We start from the raw sequence: 14,296 nt of genomic DNA on the forward strand, positions 1-14,296 counted from the left end.
CTTTCCATACATGGCTCTTATAGTGGGTTTGTTTCTAATTCCTACAACGCTCATTACAGAAGAAAATGTGATCAATATCACACTTACCCTTGCCTGAGACAATATCAAGATCAGTTGGTATTTCCTATTCAATTCAACACCAGCACATTTTGTGAATTTAACCAACTTTTTGGTCATACCAACATATCACTTGTATCCCCATTGAGTTTTGTTCTCAAATGGTCTTGTGAAATCATAAAAAAGCTTTGAACACTAGGAAAAGAGCTTCAATGATTGAGAAATCTTGGCAGAAGCCACAGAAAAGGATGAATGTGTTGTCAAATGCTTCCTTGACCAATAATCCGAGCAGAAACCACAGGAAAAGATGAATGTATTGTCAAATGTTTTACGAACCAGTGATTATGGGGCTGAACTAATGTTGCAATCATATGGTTTCCATTTATTGATCCAAGATGAAGTTTGTCTTCTTCAACCCCAAGATTAGAAGTGAGATATAATAAAGATTTCTTTCCAAGGAAAATTGAAATTTTAAACAAGAAACTAATGGGGCCAACTAAGGTTGAACTACAGGTTGTTGTTAAGCATCTCGACATGATATTGGTCCAAGTTGCCTTATTCGAGATCTGATTATATGTGGAGACATGAAAGGAATTGGAATAAATCTTCCTTGTGATGTGTTTCAAGAGTCAAATCAGAACAGACTCTACTCCCCTAATTAATCCCCGCTGAGTCACATATCTACATCTACACTCTTTAAAGATGATAGATTCTCTTTTTAAAGATGATAGATTCTCTTTTCAAAGATGAAAGCTTTATGGGATTTCTACACAAGTCCAAGCAAATAAAATTGGTTTTATCTAAGACAAAATGGGGCATCAGGGTCATAATTTTGACTACGACAAGAGTTCCACAAGTGAAACATTTCTTCTAAGACTTAAATGAAGCAAAGAAGGCACCACGATACAAGTTGATCAGATGATTCTGCAGAAATGCAAGCGTGATAGCATAAGTTTCTACACTGATATCTAGAGGTAACCCTGGCAATAAATGATGAAGTGAAGGAAGACCAAGTTCACCACTTTGAAGTCAAATGAAGATTGCATCAACATTCATGCATTCATAAGAACATCATTTGCACAATAGACAATGCATTACATTGATACATCTGAGTGCATTCAAACATGAAGTTTTACAGATCTTCGGAAGAACAAGAAGATTCATGGTACCCAATCAACATGTTATTTTGAAAAATAATGAGAAAACGATTTCCATAGTTTCTCATTCAATCTTTTCTGAAAATGAAATTGTTGAATATTAAGAAAACGATTTCCATAGTTTCTTACTTAGTAAACTATTTCCCACATCTGTAAGTCCTACAGTGCATGATGTTTCCAAAATGCCTTCGGGAGCTTTTTGATGTTTTCAAACCCTCAGAGTCATCTGTAAGTCCTACAGTGCATGATGTTTCCAAAAAGCCTTCGGGAGCTTTTTGATGTTTTCAAACCCTCAGGATCATCTGTAAGTCCTACAGTGCATGATGTTTCCAAAAAGCCTTCGGGAGCTTTTTGATGTTTTCAAATCCTTAGGGTCATCTGTAAGTCCTACAGTGCATGATGTTTCCAAAAAGCCTTTGGGAGCTTTTTGATGTTTTCAAATCCTTAGGGTCATCTGTAAGTCCTTCAGTGCATGATGTTTCCAAAAAGCCTTCGGGAGCTTTTTGATGTTTTCAAATCCTTAGGGTCATCTGTAAGTCCTTCAGTGCATGATGTTTCCAAAAAGCCTTCGGGAGCTTTTTGATGTTTTCAAATCCTCAGGATCATCTGTAAGTCCTACAGTGCATGATGTTTCCAAAAAGCCTTCGGGAGCTTTTTGATGTTTTCAAATCCTTAGGGTCATCTGTAAGTCCTTCAGTGCATGATGTTTCCAAAAAGCCTTCGGGAGCTTTTTGATGTTTTCAAATCCTTAGGGTCATCTGTAAGTCCTTCAGTGCATGATGTTTCCAAAAAGCCTTCGGTAGCTTTTTGATGTTTTCAAAGCCTTAGGGTCATCTGTAAGTCCTTCAGTGCATGATGTTTCCAAAAAGCCTTCGGGAGCTTTTTGATGTTTTCAAGCCTTAGGGTCATCTGTAAGTCCTGCAGTGCATGATGTTTCCAAAAAGCCTTCGGGAGCTTTTTGATGTTTTCAAAAACCTTCGGGTCATCTGTAAGTCCTACAGTGCATGATGTTTCCAAAAAGCCTTCGGGAGCTTTTTGATGTTTTCAAAGCCTTAGGGTCATCTGTAAGTCCTACAGTGCATGATGTTTCCAAAAAGCCTTCGGGAGCTTTTTGATGTTTTCAAAAACCTTCGGGTCATCTGTAAGTCCTATAGTGCATGATGTTTCCAAAAAGCCTTCGGGAGCTTTTTGATGTTTTCAAAGCCTTAGGGTCATCTGTAAGTCCTACAGTGCATGATGTTTCCAAAAAGCCTTCGGGAGCTTTTTGATGTTTTCAAAAACCTTCGGGTCATCTGTAAGCCCTTCAGTGCATGATGTTTTCAACATTTACATCCTGCTCAAAAGAAGCCAAATGAAAAAATTATTGTCTTTTTCGTCTTTGCTCTATTCTTGTTAACACAAGGATGAGCAAAGAGGGGCAGCTGTAGACATCAATTTTTTCATTTAAATTTATTATTATTATTAAAATTATTATTATTATTATTATTATTATTATTATTATTACTATTTATTATTAATATTAATATTATATATTATTATTATTTAATAAATAATTACAAAACCCGGAGCCCAATAATCAGGCCCGTTTTACATAACCAAAACCGGCCCAATCTAGTCCAGGCCTAGCAGAACCCTTCTAGGGTTTCCATCTCATCCCCAGCCGCCAGACGATCTCCACCGTTGGATATGGCAAGATCCAACGGTCCAAAGTTTTACAACAAGAAACCCTAGGGTTATGATACCCTAGGGACCACGCGGCCGCCGCTGTCGCCACCACCAACGCCGCCCTCGCCAGAAGCCTTCAGAAGGCCAGCTGCTCCCCACATGTCACGGCTATGAGGTGAGTCACCACATAGCTCGGTGACTCACCGAACTTCCCCCTCTAGACCGGTCCGAGCATGGCTCGGTGGTGGCTATAAAAGCCACCGGATCCTGCAAAAAAAAAAGGAGAACAGAAAACAAAAAAAAAAAGAAAACGAAAGGAAGGGATAACCACAGCAAGCCAACACAGAACAACCCAACAACCAAATATCAAAAGAAAAGAGAAGAGAGAAACTTACCGAGGAAACTGCAGTCATCGGAGCCTCCTCGTGCCGTCGGAAAGCCGAGAGTCAAAGCTAAAAAAAACAAAAACTTTAGATCTAGGTCGATCTAAGGAGATTTAGGGTAAAAGCAGGTCGGATTTGGCTTTTAGGAGCTCAAATCCTTAATTTGGTGTAATTTGGTAATCTCTGGCCACCGGAGACGGTGGCCGGCGGCGGCGATCGGAGCCGGAACAAGGTGGCCAACGGTGGCCGGTTTCTCTCCGGTGAGGGAAACTTAGAGAGAAGCGAGAGAAAAAAAATTTCTCTCGTTTGAGAGAGAGAAGGGAGAAAGGAGAAAGGAGAAAGGAGAAAGGAGAAATGAGAAAGGAGAAAGGAGAAAGGAGAAATGAGAAAGGAGAAAGGAGAAAGGAGAAAGGAGAATGAGAGAGCTGGCCCTTCGGGCCAGCCGTTTGGGGATTTATACCCCTCCTCAAACGACGTCGTTTTGGGAGGGGTATATATGTAATTTCGCGCATGGCTAAACCCTTTCCGTATCCATCCAAGTTTTATAATTATTCATTTTAGTCACTGAAATTAATTTCTGAACATTTTAATTCAGTTTTTGAATTTTATTTTATTATGTTTTAGTCCTTACCAGTATTAAATAATATATTTAGGTAAATATCAAATTTAGTCCCTTATAGTTTAGTATTTTTTATTTTAATCCCGTATTAATTAATTAGGTTAAATTACACTATTAACCATTATCTTTCATAATATTTCAAATTATTATCTTTATTTTTGATACTTTATATTTAGTTTTATAATTTTAATTTCTTTTATTTTGATCATTATTTAATTACAATATTATTTTGTTATCACTTTTATATTTTAATTATGGATTTAATTATTATTTTATTATTATCTTAGTCTTATAAATATATTTATATTAAATATTATAAAAATTATAATTTATTTAAATCATTTTTATGAAAAATTATTACATTTTTAATATTTATTTATTAATATCGAAGAAAAGAGCTGTCTTAAAGCACCTAGAAGTTCTTTTCTGATATTCTTAAATAAATAAATATCTGTTTTTTATAAATTATATATTAATTATATTTTAGAAAAAAAATGTTTTTTTTAGTTATTTATTTATTAATATCGAAGAAAAGAGTTGTCTTAAAGCACCTAGAAGCCCTTTTCTGATATTTCTAAATAAATAAATATTTTATACATATTAATATATTTTCTTTAAATTATTTGAAATAACATAATTATGAATTAAATATATTTTGAATTTTTAAATTTCTAATAATAGAGACAATTTATAATTAAAAAGTACCAATTTTGGGCGTTGTAGGGGTGCTAATCCTTCCCTAAACGTAACCGACCACGAATCCCTTTTTATTATTAAAAAGAACGAATTTTTGGTTATAAACGCAGATCAGTTCATCTTTTAACTGATGTTTTCTTAAAAACTCTTTTAAAAGATATTTTTTAGGTATTCGACCTACTTGACCCAAAAGGTCGATGGCGACTCCCAAATTATTTTCAAAACCATTTATTCACATCACTTTTCCCACCAAATAAAAAAAATTTCGTGCCCGGACGAAAACCGGTTACGACAATATGTATAGTATATCTTATGCTTGAATTTTTCTGCTTGAAATTGCAACATTCGGTGTCGATGCTGCATTCTTCTTTAAGTGTAATCAGCTGTGGGGATTTGTGAGAAAGATGGTCTAGCTATCTGTCCAGGGTTTACTACGACTCATGTCATAGCAGTATGTTTACTAACATTCATATTTAACCTTGATGCATATATTTGCAAAGTTGAAGTGATTGTTCTTTAGTTTTCAAGCACGTTAGCAAGTTGGCATGATGAGAGTAACATGATAATTAGTTTCTTGTAGAATTTTCCTTAATTCTTGTTATACTTTAGCAACATAAAAAATGTTGGGCACTAGCATCCTCACCGTGCCACCACCAATAAACATGTTTTACTCATCTCGTACATGGTTGGAAAAGGAAGGTATCTATCGTGTAATGTACTTTAGGAATTAAAAAAAAATGTCTTGGGGCAGTGGATTATAGATTCAACTAACCCGTACAAATGTATTGAAGTTCATATTTGTAATGTGGTTTGTTTGAATTCAGTTTGTTGACGGGGAGCCTGTTTACAAAGGGTGCTCCCGAACCAACAACGGTTTGGGAGCCTGTTTACAGAGGAAGCTGGAGATAAAACCAGGTGTTGACAGCTCCCGTGGGTTCCGCCACCAACTGAAGAACCTCCTTTAGTAGAAGAGATCGCGAGAAATAAATTAAGAACTTGAAAATCAATCTCATGGATTGGAATTTCTTTTGCAACAACTTCGACTCGTTAAAAAAGAGTTGTTCCAAGTTGTTGCTAGTTAAACTTAATAAAATTTTGTTTGACTCTTACTCGTTAAAAAATTGTTGCTTAACTCGACTCATTACTTGTTAAGCTCGATAAAATTTTATTCGATTCGTACTCATTAAGTTCATTAGAATTTTTATCTTGTTTTTTAACTATATGTAAAATCTAGAAATACTATATAGAGCTTGATATAAATATAAATTAATAAATTTAATAAAAAAAATTATCAAAAGAGTATGAAATAATTTCAAAGTCAAATCTCAAGTAACAATCCACAATATATACCAAACTAACATATTAAAAGTTCTTTTGTCAACTATCTCTAGATCAATTGATTGAAAGTTCTTAGTTAACACCTCATATTCCTTAGATTGTGGGTTCAATACCTATTAGAAGCAAAAATCCTTGTTCCCTCCTCTAGGTAGGAGTTTTTAAAAATAATAAACAAGGGAAAGACAAATCTGATTTTATCCAAGTTTATGGTAAAAAAAATTATTTTAGTCAAAGTTTCTATCATTCGGTCAAATATGCTTTGTGGCCACCAATCATCTCAGCCTGTGTCTTACTATCTCTCCATAACTGTAATAGTAAACACCATTATCAGGTTCAAAACAAGTGCACCCAATATGCCTTCGTAAAATATGTGTTGGACACGGATATTTTTAAAAGAAAAAAAAGGGCGCAAAGCCGGAACATAGAAATTACGTTTTTCAAAGGAAGGTACTAACCTGTATCGTTGGCATTTTCTGGAGAGTTGTTGAATTGAAACATGCAGAAAGAAATAATCAGTTCAGTCGATCATAATTTCATAACTATGTTTATACAGCAGATCATGCATGTCTAATGTCTTAGAAGAGATCATGTATGTTAGATACTCTTCTTTCTCTGTTCAAGAGTATGGGATACAGGAATGTGTCTGATACATGTGCGTACAATTTCTTTTAAGCCTTTTCATATATTTAATTGTCTTTGGAGGATCATATCCTCGTATCTAGATCCGAAAAATGTGTCAAACACAAATATTTCGAGAAGAATGTGCCTGATACACGACTTTAGAATCTAATGTTATTGTACCAAAGTACTGGAAAACAAGTTTGGCAACCATTTTTTCAAGATCATAGGCAATTGCTATTCTCTATTTGCATTACACAAAGCAAACAATCAAATGATGTAGCAGACTGAAAACAAAGACGTATAGACTTAAAGATTGGTGAAGCAACTGTTTGTCAAAGTTATGTGACACTTGCCGTGACTCCAGCACGAGCGACAAGGTTGTGTGGAACGGTGTTTACATCTACACAATAAAACCGCAATCTGAACAAACCATTCTAGAGAAGATTAATAATCACAATAATCAATTCAGCTTGTTTGATATCATTCACAAATAGCTTCATGCAAGAGAAATACCCTAGACGATACAAACTATTTTCTGCAGGATATCAAATAGCGCTCTGAAAACGTGATAGCGGCCGTGATATTGCTGTCGTGCCACCGTCCGAAACCGGTTTTCATAGTTTTTATGGTGGGTCACAGATTCACACCAATCTAGGTCGATTGCGCCTGCAATTTAACGGGAAACAGAAGATTACGCCGATAACTGGACGCAACAACTGTTATCCAACGTGATTCCAAAACAAAAACATTGATGGCACAATTTTTTTTTAAGACAATGGTGGGGGAAGGAGGAAGGCCAGAATCATTTTTGTTTCAGACAATGATGGGGAAGGACCCAGAACCATAAAGGTGGGGAAGGGGAGGCAGAAAGGTTGGGGAAGGGGTGATTTATTATCATTATTATTATTATCTTAATATTTTTTAAAATATAATTTTAAAAGATATATTAATTTGAGATCCCTCCCACTTTTAGAATTTATAATTTAATCTCTAGTTTAGAATGTAAACTTTAATTTTTATTTAATTTAGTATTAATTTCAGTAATCTAAATTTATGCAATTTAAATTTTACAATTTTATTTTAATTATATTTAATTTATGGGTTGTTTGTTTGTCTCTTAATGGAATCATTCAACGCTGAATGTTGAACCGTTCAACATTCAGCGCGTTTGTTTCGCACCTCTGAATAATTCAGTGCTGACTGATTCAGCAAAATAATGTTGAATGATTCAGGGTCATTATCAAACATCATGTTACATTCAGAGCTAATTCATACAGAACCTCTGAATCATTCAGCATTTGAATCATTCAAAGCTTAATCATTCTGAAGTAAACAAACAACCCCTTAGTTATTTTAGGGTAAGTTGTGCGACATTTAAAAAAATTCACGACCGCGATACCCGCAATGACGCCCGTTATATCCGCAACTGAAAACGTGACCCGAACGCTATTTAAAACCCTGATTTTCGGTACATATTCATCATGATTGCAGAATTTTGACGTACATTTTAGACACTGGATTATCTGGGGATGCAGAAGCAACAGATAAACGGAAAATTGAAAGCAAAGGAATTGATGAATTGAAGCATTTCAGTAGCCTAGAAAACTCCGCAAAAGTCAAAGGCAACAACAAATTTGTATACCTATGCAAAAGTTTAAACATCGAATTTAGGTACTACAAGATTCCCACTCGGCTCCTCGTACTTCAATGGGAAAGACATCTTCAAATTCATCAGCCAACTAGAAAGATAACACAATGAAAGGTCTAATTGCAAAATTTTGGGGGCTATCTAAGGAAGAAGAGAATTGGTTCGTAGTTGGATTTTATTTGCATAAGATGAAGGAAACAATGGGAGGATGTACTTAAATAAATCAAAATTTCCCTGATCAAACCCTTATTTTAAAATGGAAGAACTTATATGAATTCAGAAAAGTGGTTGCTTGACCATCATCTATCATTTGTGCTAACAAGGATTTTTAGAAAGGAGCCGAGTCTATGAAAATCATGAGAAGCTGAATTCCTCCAAACTAGCTGTAAACTAGATATTCTTAGTTTTCTGGTACCGTGGAATGATAAAAAAGCAACTTCTTTTACACTAGTCAAGAGATATCCTGATCTGAATGAATGGTAGGAAAAAATTCATATCCCCCAACTGACTTCAAATTAAAGCCACAATTACAGCTCATGGATTTTGAAATGAGATGCATGAATTTGATCCAGGTATTTATGAACTTGAGCAAAAAATCTCCCGAGTATACACCTTCTCACAGATGAGTAAGTTGATAACAAAAAGGGCATTATACATCCAAATACACATATGACAATGGAGTTATAACTATAAAAAATCTAAGTTACTAAAACTTGGGTGCTGAGTGTCAGATAATAAATGTGTCCAACAAGGTGATATTCAGTTTATCCCAAGTTTTTCTAAGCATTTAAAGGATATTTAGAAAGTCTTTGGAAAGTCACATCTCCATACTCGTATTCGAATTGGACATGGGTATTTCAAGAAGAAAAAAAGAATTCAAGCAACATAAACCAGAATGATTTGAGAAACAGCAAGAAAGCTACCCTAGATTTGTTGTGACTGGTGGATTAATAGTGTTGTAGATTTGAGAAACAACAAGAAAGCTACCTTGGAGAGTAATCAGCTGCCAACTTTTCCAATTTCAGTTTCAAATATATACATTTTCTGCACCAGCTTGCCATCCTACAAGTTCAAATAACTTTGTTTTACAATCAAACTCGAAATATCAGTAAGAAAATGAAGTGCTAACATGTTGATATACATTCTGCAAAGAGGTAATCTTTTTGGACACTAATTTCAACAAAACAAACTGTATTGGTTGTTTTAAAGATGATAAACAATAATATCTTCATCCTATGTTACTTCGGACTCTTCATTTTTCTCAACACACTCATGTTTGGCACCCATATCTGAAACATATATGAATGTGTGTACGGAATGTGATTGTTCAAAGAATTCCTTCAAACACGAAAAATCTTAGAAAAAAATAGAACATGCCTATATTGAACAAATACCCAAATTTAACAGTTACACCAAAGCTCGTATACCATTGTCTTCATCTAAGTTTCAGTAACATCAAAAATGAGAATTTAAGATTGAACATAAAATCGAATTCTCCAGGCAAAATTAATAAATTACAAATAACCGAAAGGCTCTACTTGTTTCTCGGACTCGGGTGAGAATGCCGAATAAGGTTATGTGTCCAATATGAGAATGTTTAATGTCCTAAAGTTCTTCTATGCATTTGAAGGGTCATATTCTCCCTAGGAATATTCAAGTATGTATCGAACATGGATACCTTCACTATCTGTGTTATCAACACACGTAATGCTAATTGATCTCATTAAATGGAAACAGAAGGATGTTTCAAGCTTAAAACATGGGAATGGCGGATGAAGTTTATGGGAAGGGAAAAAGATTATCCTAATGCTAAACGTATATCTAAATATGAAGGAAAACATTAAACGGGAATAAGAATTGATACAAAGAAATCCGATTCTCAACAAAGCCTTTCAAGTTTCAAGCGTTGACCGGAAAAATTAACTCGTTTTCTCGGATTCAACAAACAGCAAAAGAAAGTAGACAAATTCATATAAAATCAAATTCATATAAACAACCCTGAAGTATATACAAACCAAAGTATAATCAAAGACTCCTCAAGTTGTTGAGCTTCAGCAATGACTCGATCAAATTGACTCTCACTGCAAATTTGCTGCAATTCAACCGTCAATGGCGCATCATCCAACTCTTCCAAATTCCCTTCTTCTCTCCAAGCACCAACGATTCCAAATTTATCCCCAAACCCATTAATTATCCCATCAAAACCCAAAGTTTTTCTCTTCAAAGAAAACCCACCAAAGCTTGAAGATGGGATTTTCAAAAAGGGTGCTGAAAAACAAGGTGAATTGTCTCCAGGAGAATTCGAATTGATCAAAGTTTTGAGGGATGGGTAAGTGAAGGATTGAGAAGTCATTGCACGAAAGGAAATGATGTTAAAAACTCTGTTCCAGGATTTTTGAATGGTGATATTTAAGATGGGCAGACATCAAATAAGCATTGAATTGAACTGTTTATGCTGCGGATTGGGACTTTCCTTTGCCTGCTTCTGTTGTACAAAAGCCCCTTCTGCTACGCATTTAGTTGCCAAAATATAATATTGTGGTATGGCCTCATAATCTTGTATTTTACACTCATGTAATGTTCCAAAAAAGAATACTATTTTTGAAAAAGTAATATAATATTATATATAGTGCGTTCGTAATTAAGGATACGTTTGAATTAAAAAAATATATTATTATATGAGAATAAGATTTTTAAAACATACTATTTATTGACACTAATTTTAGTCCAATTATTATTATTTTATTAATATATATTTATTTACAAGTTACAATTCAAGCCCATATTACAAATGAAACAGACCCTAAACGGGTTTAAATTACAAGATCAATTTCCATCATGCCCAAACAATAATCAAAAATCAAATCAAATCCTAAACCTAAAACCTAACCCTAGCAACCTTCGACCGCATCCAGTAATGTCGTGCCGTCGTCGATGATACCGAATCATCCATATTTCAAATTAAATAAAAAATCAGTCCAAAAATCCCAACCAAATCCATTAAATAAAATCAAATAAAAAAAGTAAACCGATCCTAGAAAATCTGGGATCCCCACCAACCCTCTATCATGTCATAGCCTTTCTCACCAACCAAACCACTTTATTGTAGTTTTTCTCAGTAAACACGAAAAGATAGTAACAAAAGGGGGAGAGGGGACTATTCAAAAAGGGGAGAGAAAAAGAAAACAAAGAAGAGAAAGTAGAAAGAAATGAAAGTCTTACCTTTGGGCTAAATTACATAACTAATACCGTTTGTTTTTAATTTTACTTTTCTGACACCGTTTGACTAATATTTCCAGAAGTAGCACCCTTTCTGCTGAGTTGGCAAAGGCGCGTCCCCGGGAGCGCGCTTTACCCGTGTTTTTCGCTGAGTTGGATGCCACGTGTGGAAGGCACGTCCCCGGGGACGCGCCTTTGTCAACTCAGCAGACACGTATTTTGTTTTATAATAAATAGTTTATTTTTATTATTATTATAAATTAATAATATATTATGTAAAATGTTTCGATTATAATGTAAGAATTATCAAGTTTCGAGTATTTTTGATTTTGATTATCGATCTATTAATTTTATCAGTTAATTATTTAAATGTTATCAATCTAGTCATCTCATATCAATATTTAACGAAAATATTGATGCATAAGTTAATAAATTAGTATAATTACATATTTAATCTTCAAGACTTACATATTTTATAAAATTAGTCTTATTGAAAAATTAATTTAATAAATTTAATCCTCCAATCAGAACATGAAATGTGTCATCGTATACATAAATTTTTTAATAACTTTTAATTTGTTTAATTTAATATTTTTCTCTACTTAGAAGGTGGAATTATTATTATATTTTAAAAAAAATTATAACTAATAATATTAATTATTATATTAAATAAATATATTAAATATATTTATGTATTTAAAAGTTAAAAAAAATTATTTAGGTGTACATACATTGACAAATTATATAAATGCAATAACATTAAATTATTAGAAATAAAAACATTCATTTAAATACAATATTAATTACATAAGAGTTAACGGTTATATGATGATAACAGAGCTGGACATTTTTTTCTATTGTGCCCGATGTTTCTACAATGCCCACATCGTTTTTGTTCTGTTGACTTCTCCCGAAATATCCATATCACAATGTATTCTAGTAGATTTTGGACGACCTGAGTCCCTCAATAGCAATGGATCTGGTACAATTGTAAGCCAAGTTTGAATCTCATTTGGGTCTCTTTCGTTTCCTATGGGCGGAAACTCAAATTCATATACCTTGAATACTTGTGAAAGTTTGTATACGGGATCAACATAATTTTTGTAGTCCAAATGCGAATGTGAGCAAGCAGCAATGACATGAGAGCATGGATATTTGAGTGCTTGAAAGAAACCACAATCGCACCACCTCTCTTGCAGATTAACTCTGAAAGAGTTAGCTTCAATCCCTTGCAGCGGACGTGGCATTTCGGTTACACGAAACAATTCACGGGTGCGAGAAAAATTTGTAACTAACATCCCATTTGATGCAGCCACTTTTTTCTGTAAATCGGCTACTAGTCTTGGGTGGTAAATATGTTCGTTTTGCATCCAAGTAAGAGCTTGTCCACCGAGTTTTGCAAAGAGTTGACCCAAACGAAAATAAGTCGTTTTGACCAACGCCGTGACTGGTAAATGACGCGCCCCCTTTAAGGTTGAATTTATTGCTTCAGCCAAGTTTGTTGTCATATGACCATAGCGATACCCCCCGTCATATGCATTTGTCCACATTTCTTTGCTGATGTCCATAATGTACTCGCACCCCTTCTTATTTTTGCCAAACAGCTCTTGTAGCATCGACTCAAACCTTTGAGGTAAGAGTTCGTAACCTAAGCCATTAGGAATATGTAATAGTTAATATGAAGTATAAATAAGTAATAAGAAATTGATAGAAAAATTGGGAAAAAGTAACATACCCATCCGCACGACTAACTGACGTTCATCGTTCTTCTTGTATTTTCCGTAATAGTTTGCAGCAATATGACGGACACAATAACGATGTTGAACATGTGGAGGTCTATACATTGTACCCAAAGAGTCCATTACTGCTTTTATCCCGGCTCCTCGGTCTGAAATAATGCATAGTCGTTCCCTGGTGACAACATGTAAACGTAAATTTTTAAGGAAAAAAGCCCAAGACTCAGTGTCTTCTCCTTGAACGAGGGCAAACGCAACAGGAAGAATATTGCGGTTTCCATCTTGGACCACAGCCAATAATAAAACTTGCTTGTATTTCCCATACAAGAAAGTACCATCAATTTGGACAATTGGTTTGTAGTACTTGACTGCATTAATACACTGAGGGTAAGTCCAAAAGACTCGGTAAAATTGGCAGCGATCGCGAACCATTCGATCATTCACGTAATGATGTTGAGTTTCGAACTCAACAATTGTCCCGGGATTAAGTCTTTGCACAACATGAAACCAACTGGGCAGCTCGTTGTAAGAGGAATCCCATTCGTCATGAAGTTTGCAAATGGCATTCTGTTTTGCCAACCACGCTTTTTTATATGAGACAGTGTACCCATATTGTGACTGTATAGCAGAAATCAACACTGCAACAGCTATATGAGAGCTTTGCTTCACAATGGGCATGATTGCTTGACAAATAATGTTGGAGTCCAAGTTGGGATGATCCTGGTTTATACCTGTTGCACAACATGTATGAGGACCGTTGTATCTGGTTAGTTCCCATAAGTTGTTCTTCCTCTTCCTCTTTGATACACGGACCATCCATTGACATCCGTTGTGACGTTGGACGCAGTAGCAGACATATTTCTCTGTGTTAGATCGATCAACTCGGGACTGAACTGAGTTACGAATATTGTAACTCTTTATTGCCATCATTGCTTCCTCCTTCGATGCGAACTCCATTCCAATATGTAAATTACCGTCATTGACTGATGATTGAAGTCCATAGTTGCCAACATCAGGAAGATCTGGAAATTCAGGCTCATACATTGCATCATAATCAGCCTCATACATATGTGCAGGAAGTTCGACTGGTGTTGTATTTATCGGAACGTCATCCTCGTCATCATCAGAATGTACGTTAAACTGTGGTGAGTCAGGTT

The 14,296-nt window shown here is 34.9% G+C and overlaps 1 protein-coding gene across 1 annotated transcript; it reads right to left on the bottom strand.

Moving 5' to 3' along the window:
* Nucleotides 1-6,131: 6,131 nt before the first annotated feature.
* On the bottom strand, nucleotides 6,132-10,552 carry LOC120154583 (thioredoxin-like 3-2, chloroplastic). The gene is made up of 5 exons (XM_039166283.1): nucleotides 10,200-10,552; nucleotides 9,172-9,246; nucleotides 6,890-6,956; nucleotides 6,371-6,388; nucleotides 6,132-6,221 (listed from the first exon to the last, which is right to left on the bottom strand). Exons 1-5 carry the CDS (start codon nucleotides 10,535-10,537, stop codon nucleotides 6,156-6,158), a joined length of 564 nt encoding a protein of 187 aa, XP_039022214.1. The 5' UTR covers nucleotides 10,538-10,552; the 3' UTR covers nucleotides 6,132-6,155.
* Nucleotides 10,553-14,296: the final 3,744 nt, after the last annotated feature.

This window comes from Hibiscus syriacus, unplaced genomic scaffold (genome assembly GCF_006381635.1).
Source record: "Hibiscus syriacus cultivar Baekdansim isolate YM2019G1 unplaced genomic scaffold, ASM638163v2 tig00111132_pilon, whole genome shotgun sequence".
NCBI classification, from domain to species: domain Eukaryota; kingdom Viridiplantae; phylum Streptophyta; class Magnoliopsida; order Malvales; family Malvaceae; genus Hibiscus; species Hibiscus syriacus.

Excerpts from the sequence above, each read along its gene's own strand:
- LOC120154583 (XM_039166283.1), bottom strand. The coding sequence starts at position 10,537 with ATGACTTCTCAATCCTTCACTTACCCATCCCTCAAAACTTTGATCAAT. Across the intron at positions 9,247-10,199 it reads GAGTCTTTGATTATACTTTG|GATGGCAAGCTGGTGCAGAA; the intron begins GTTTGTATATAC and ends TTGAACTTGTAG. Across the intron at positions 6,957-9,171 it reads GCAGCTGATTACTCTCCAAG|ATTGCGGTTTTATTGTGTAG; the intron begins GTAGCTTTCTTG and ends TGGTTTGTTCAG.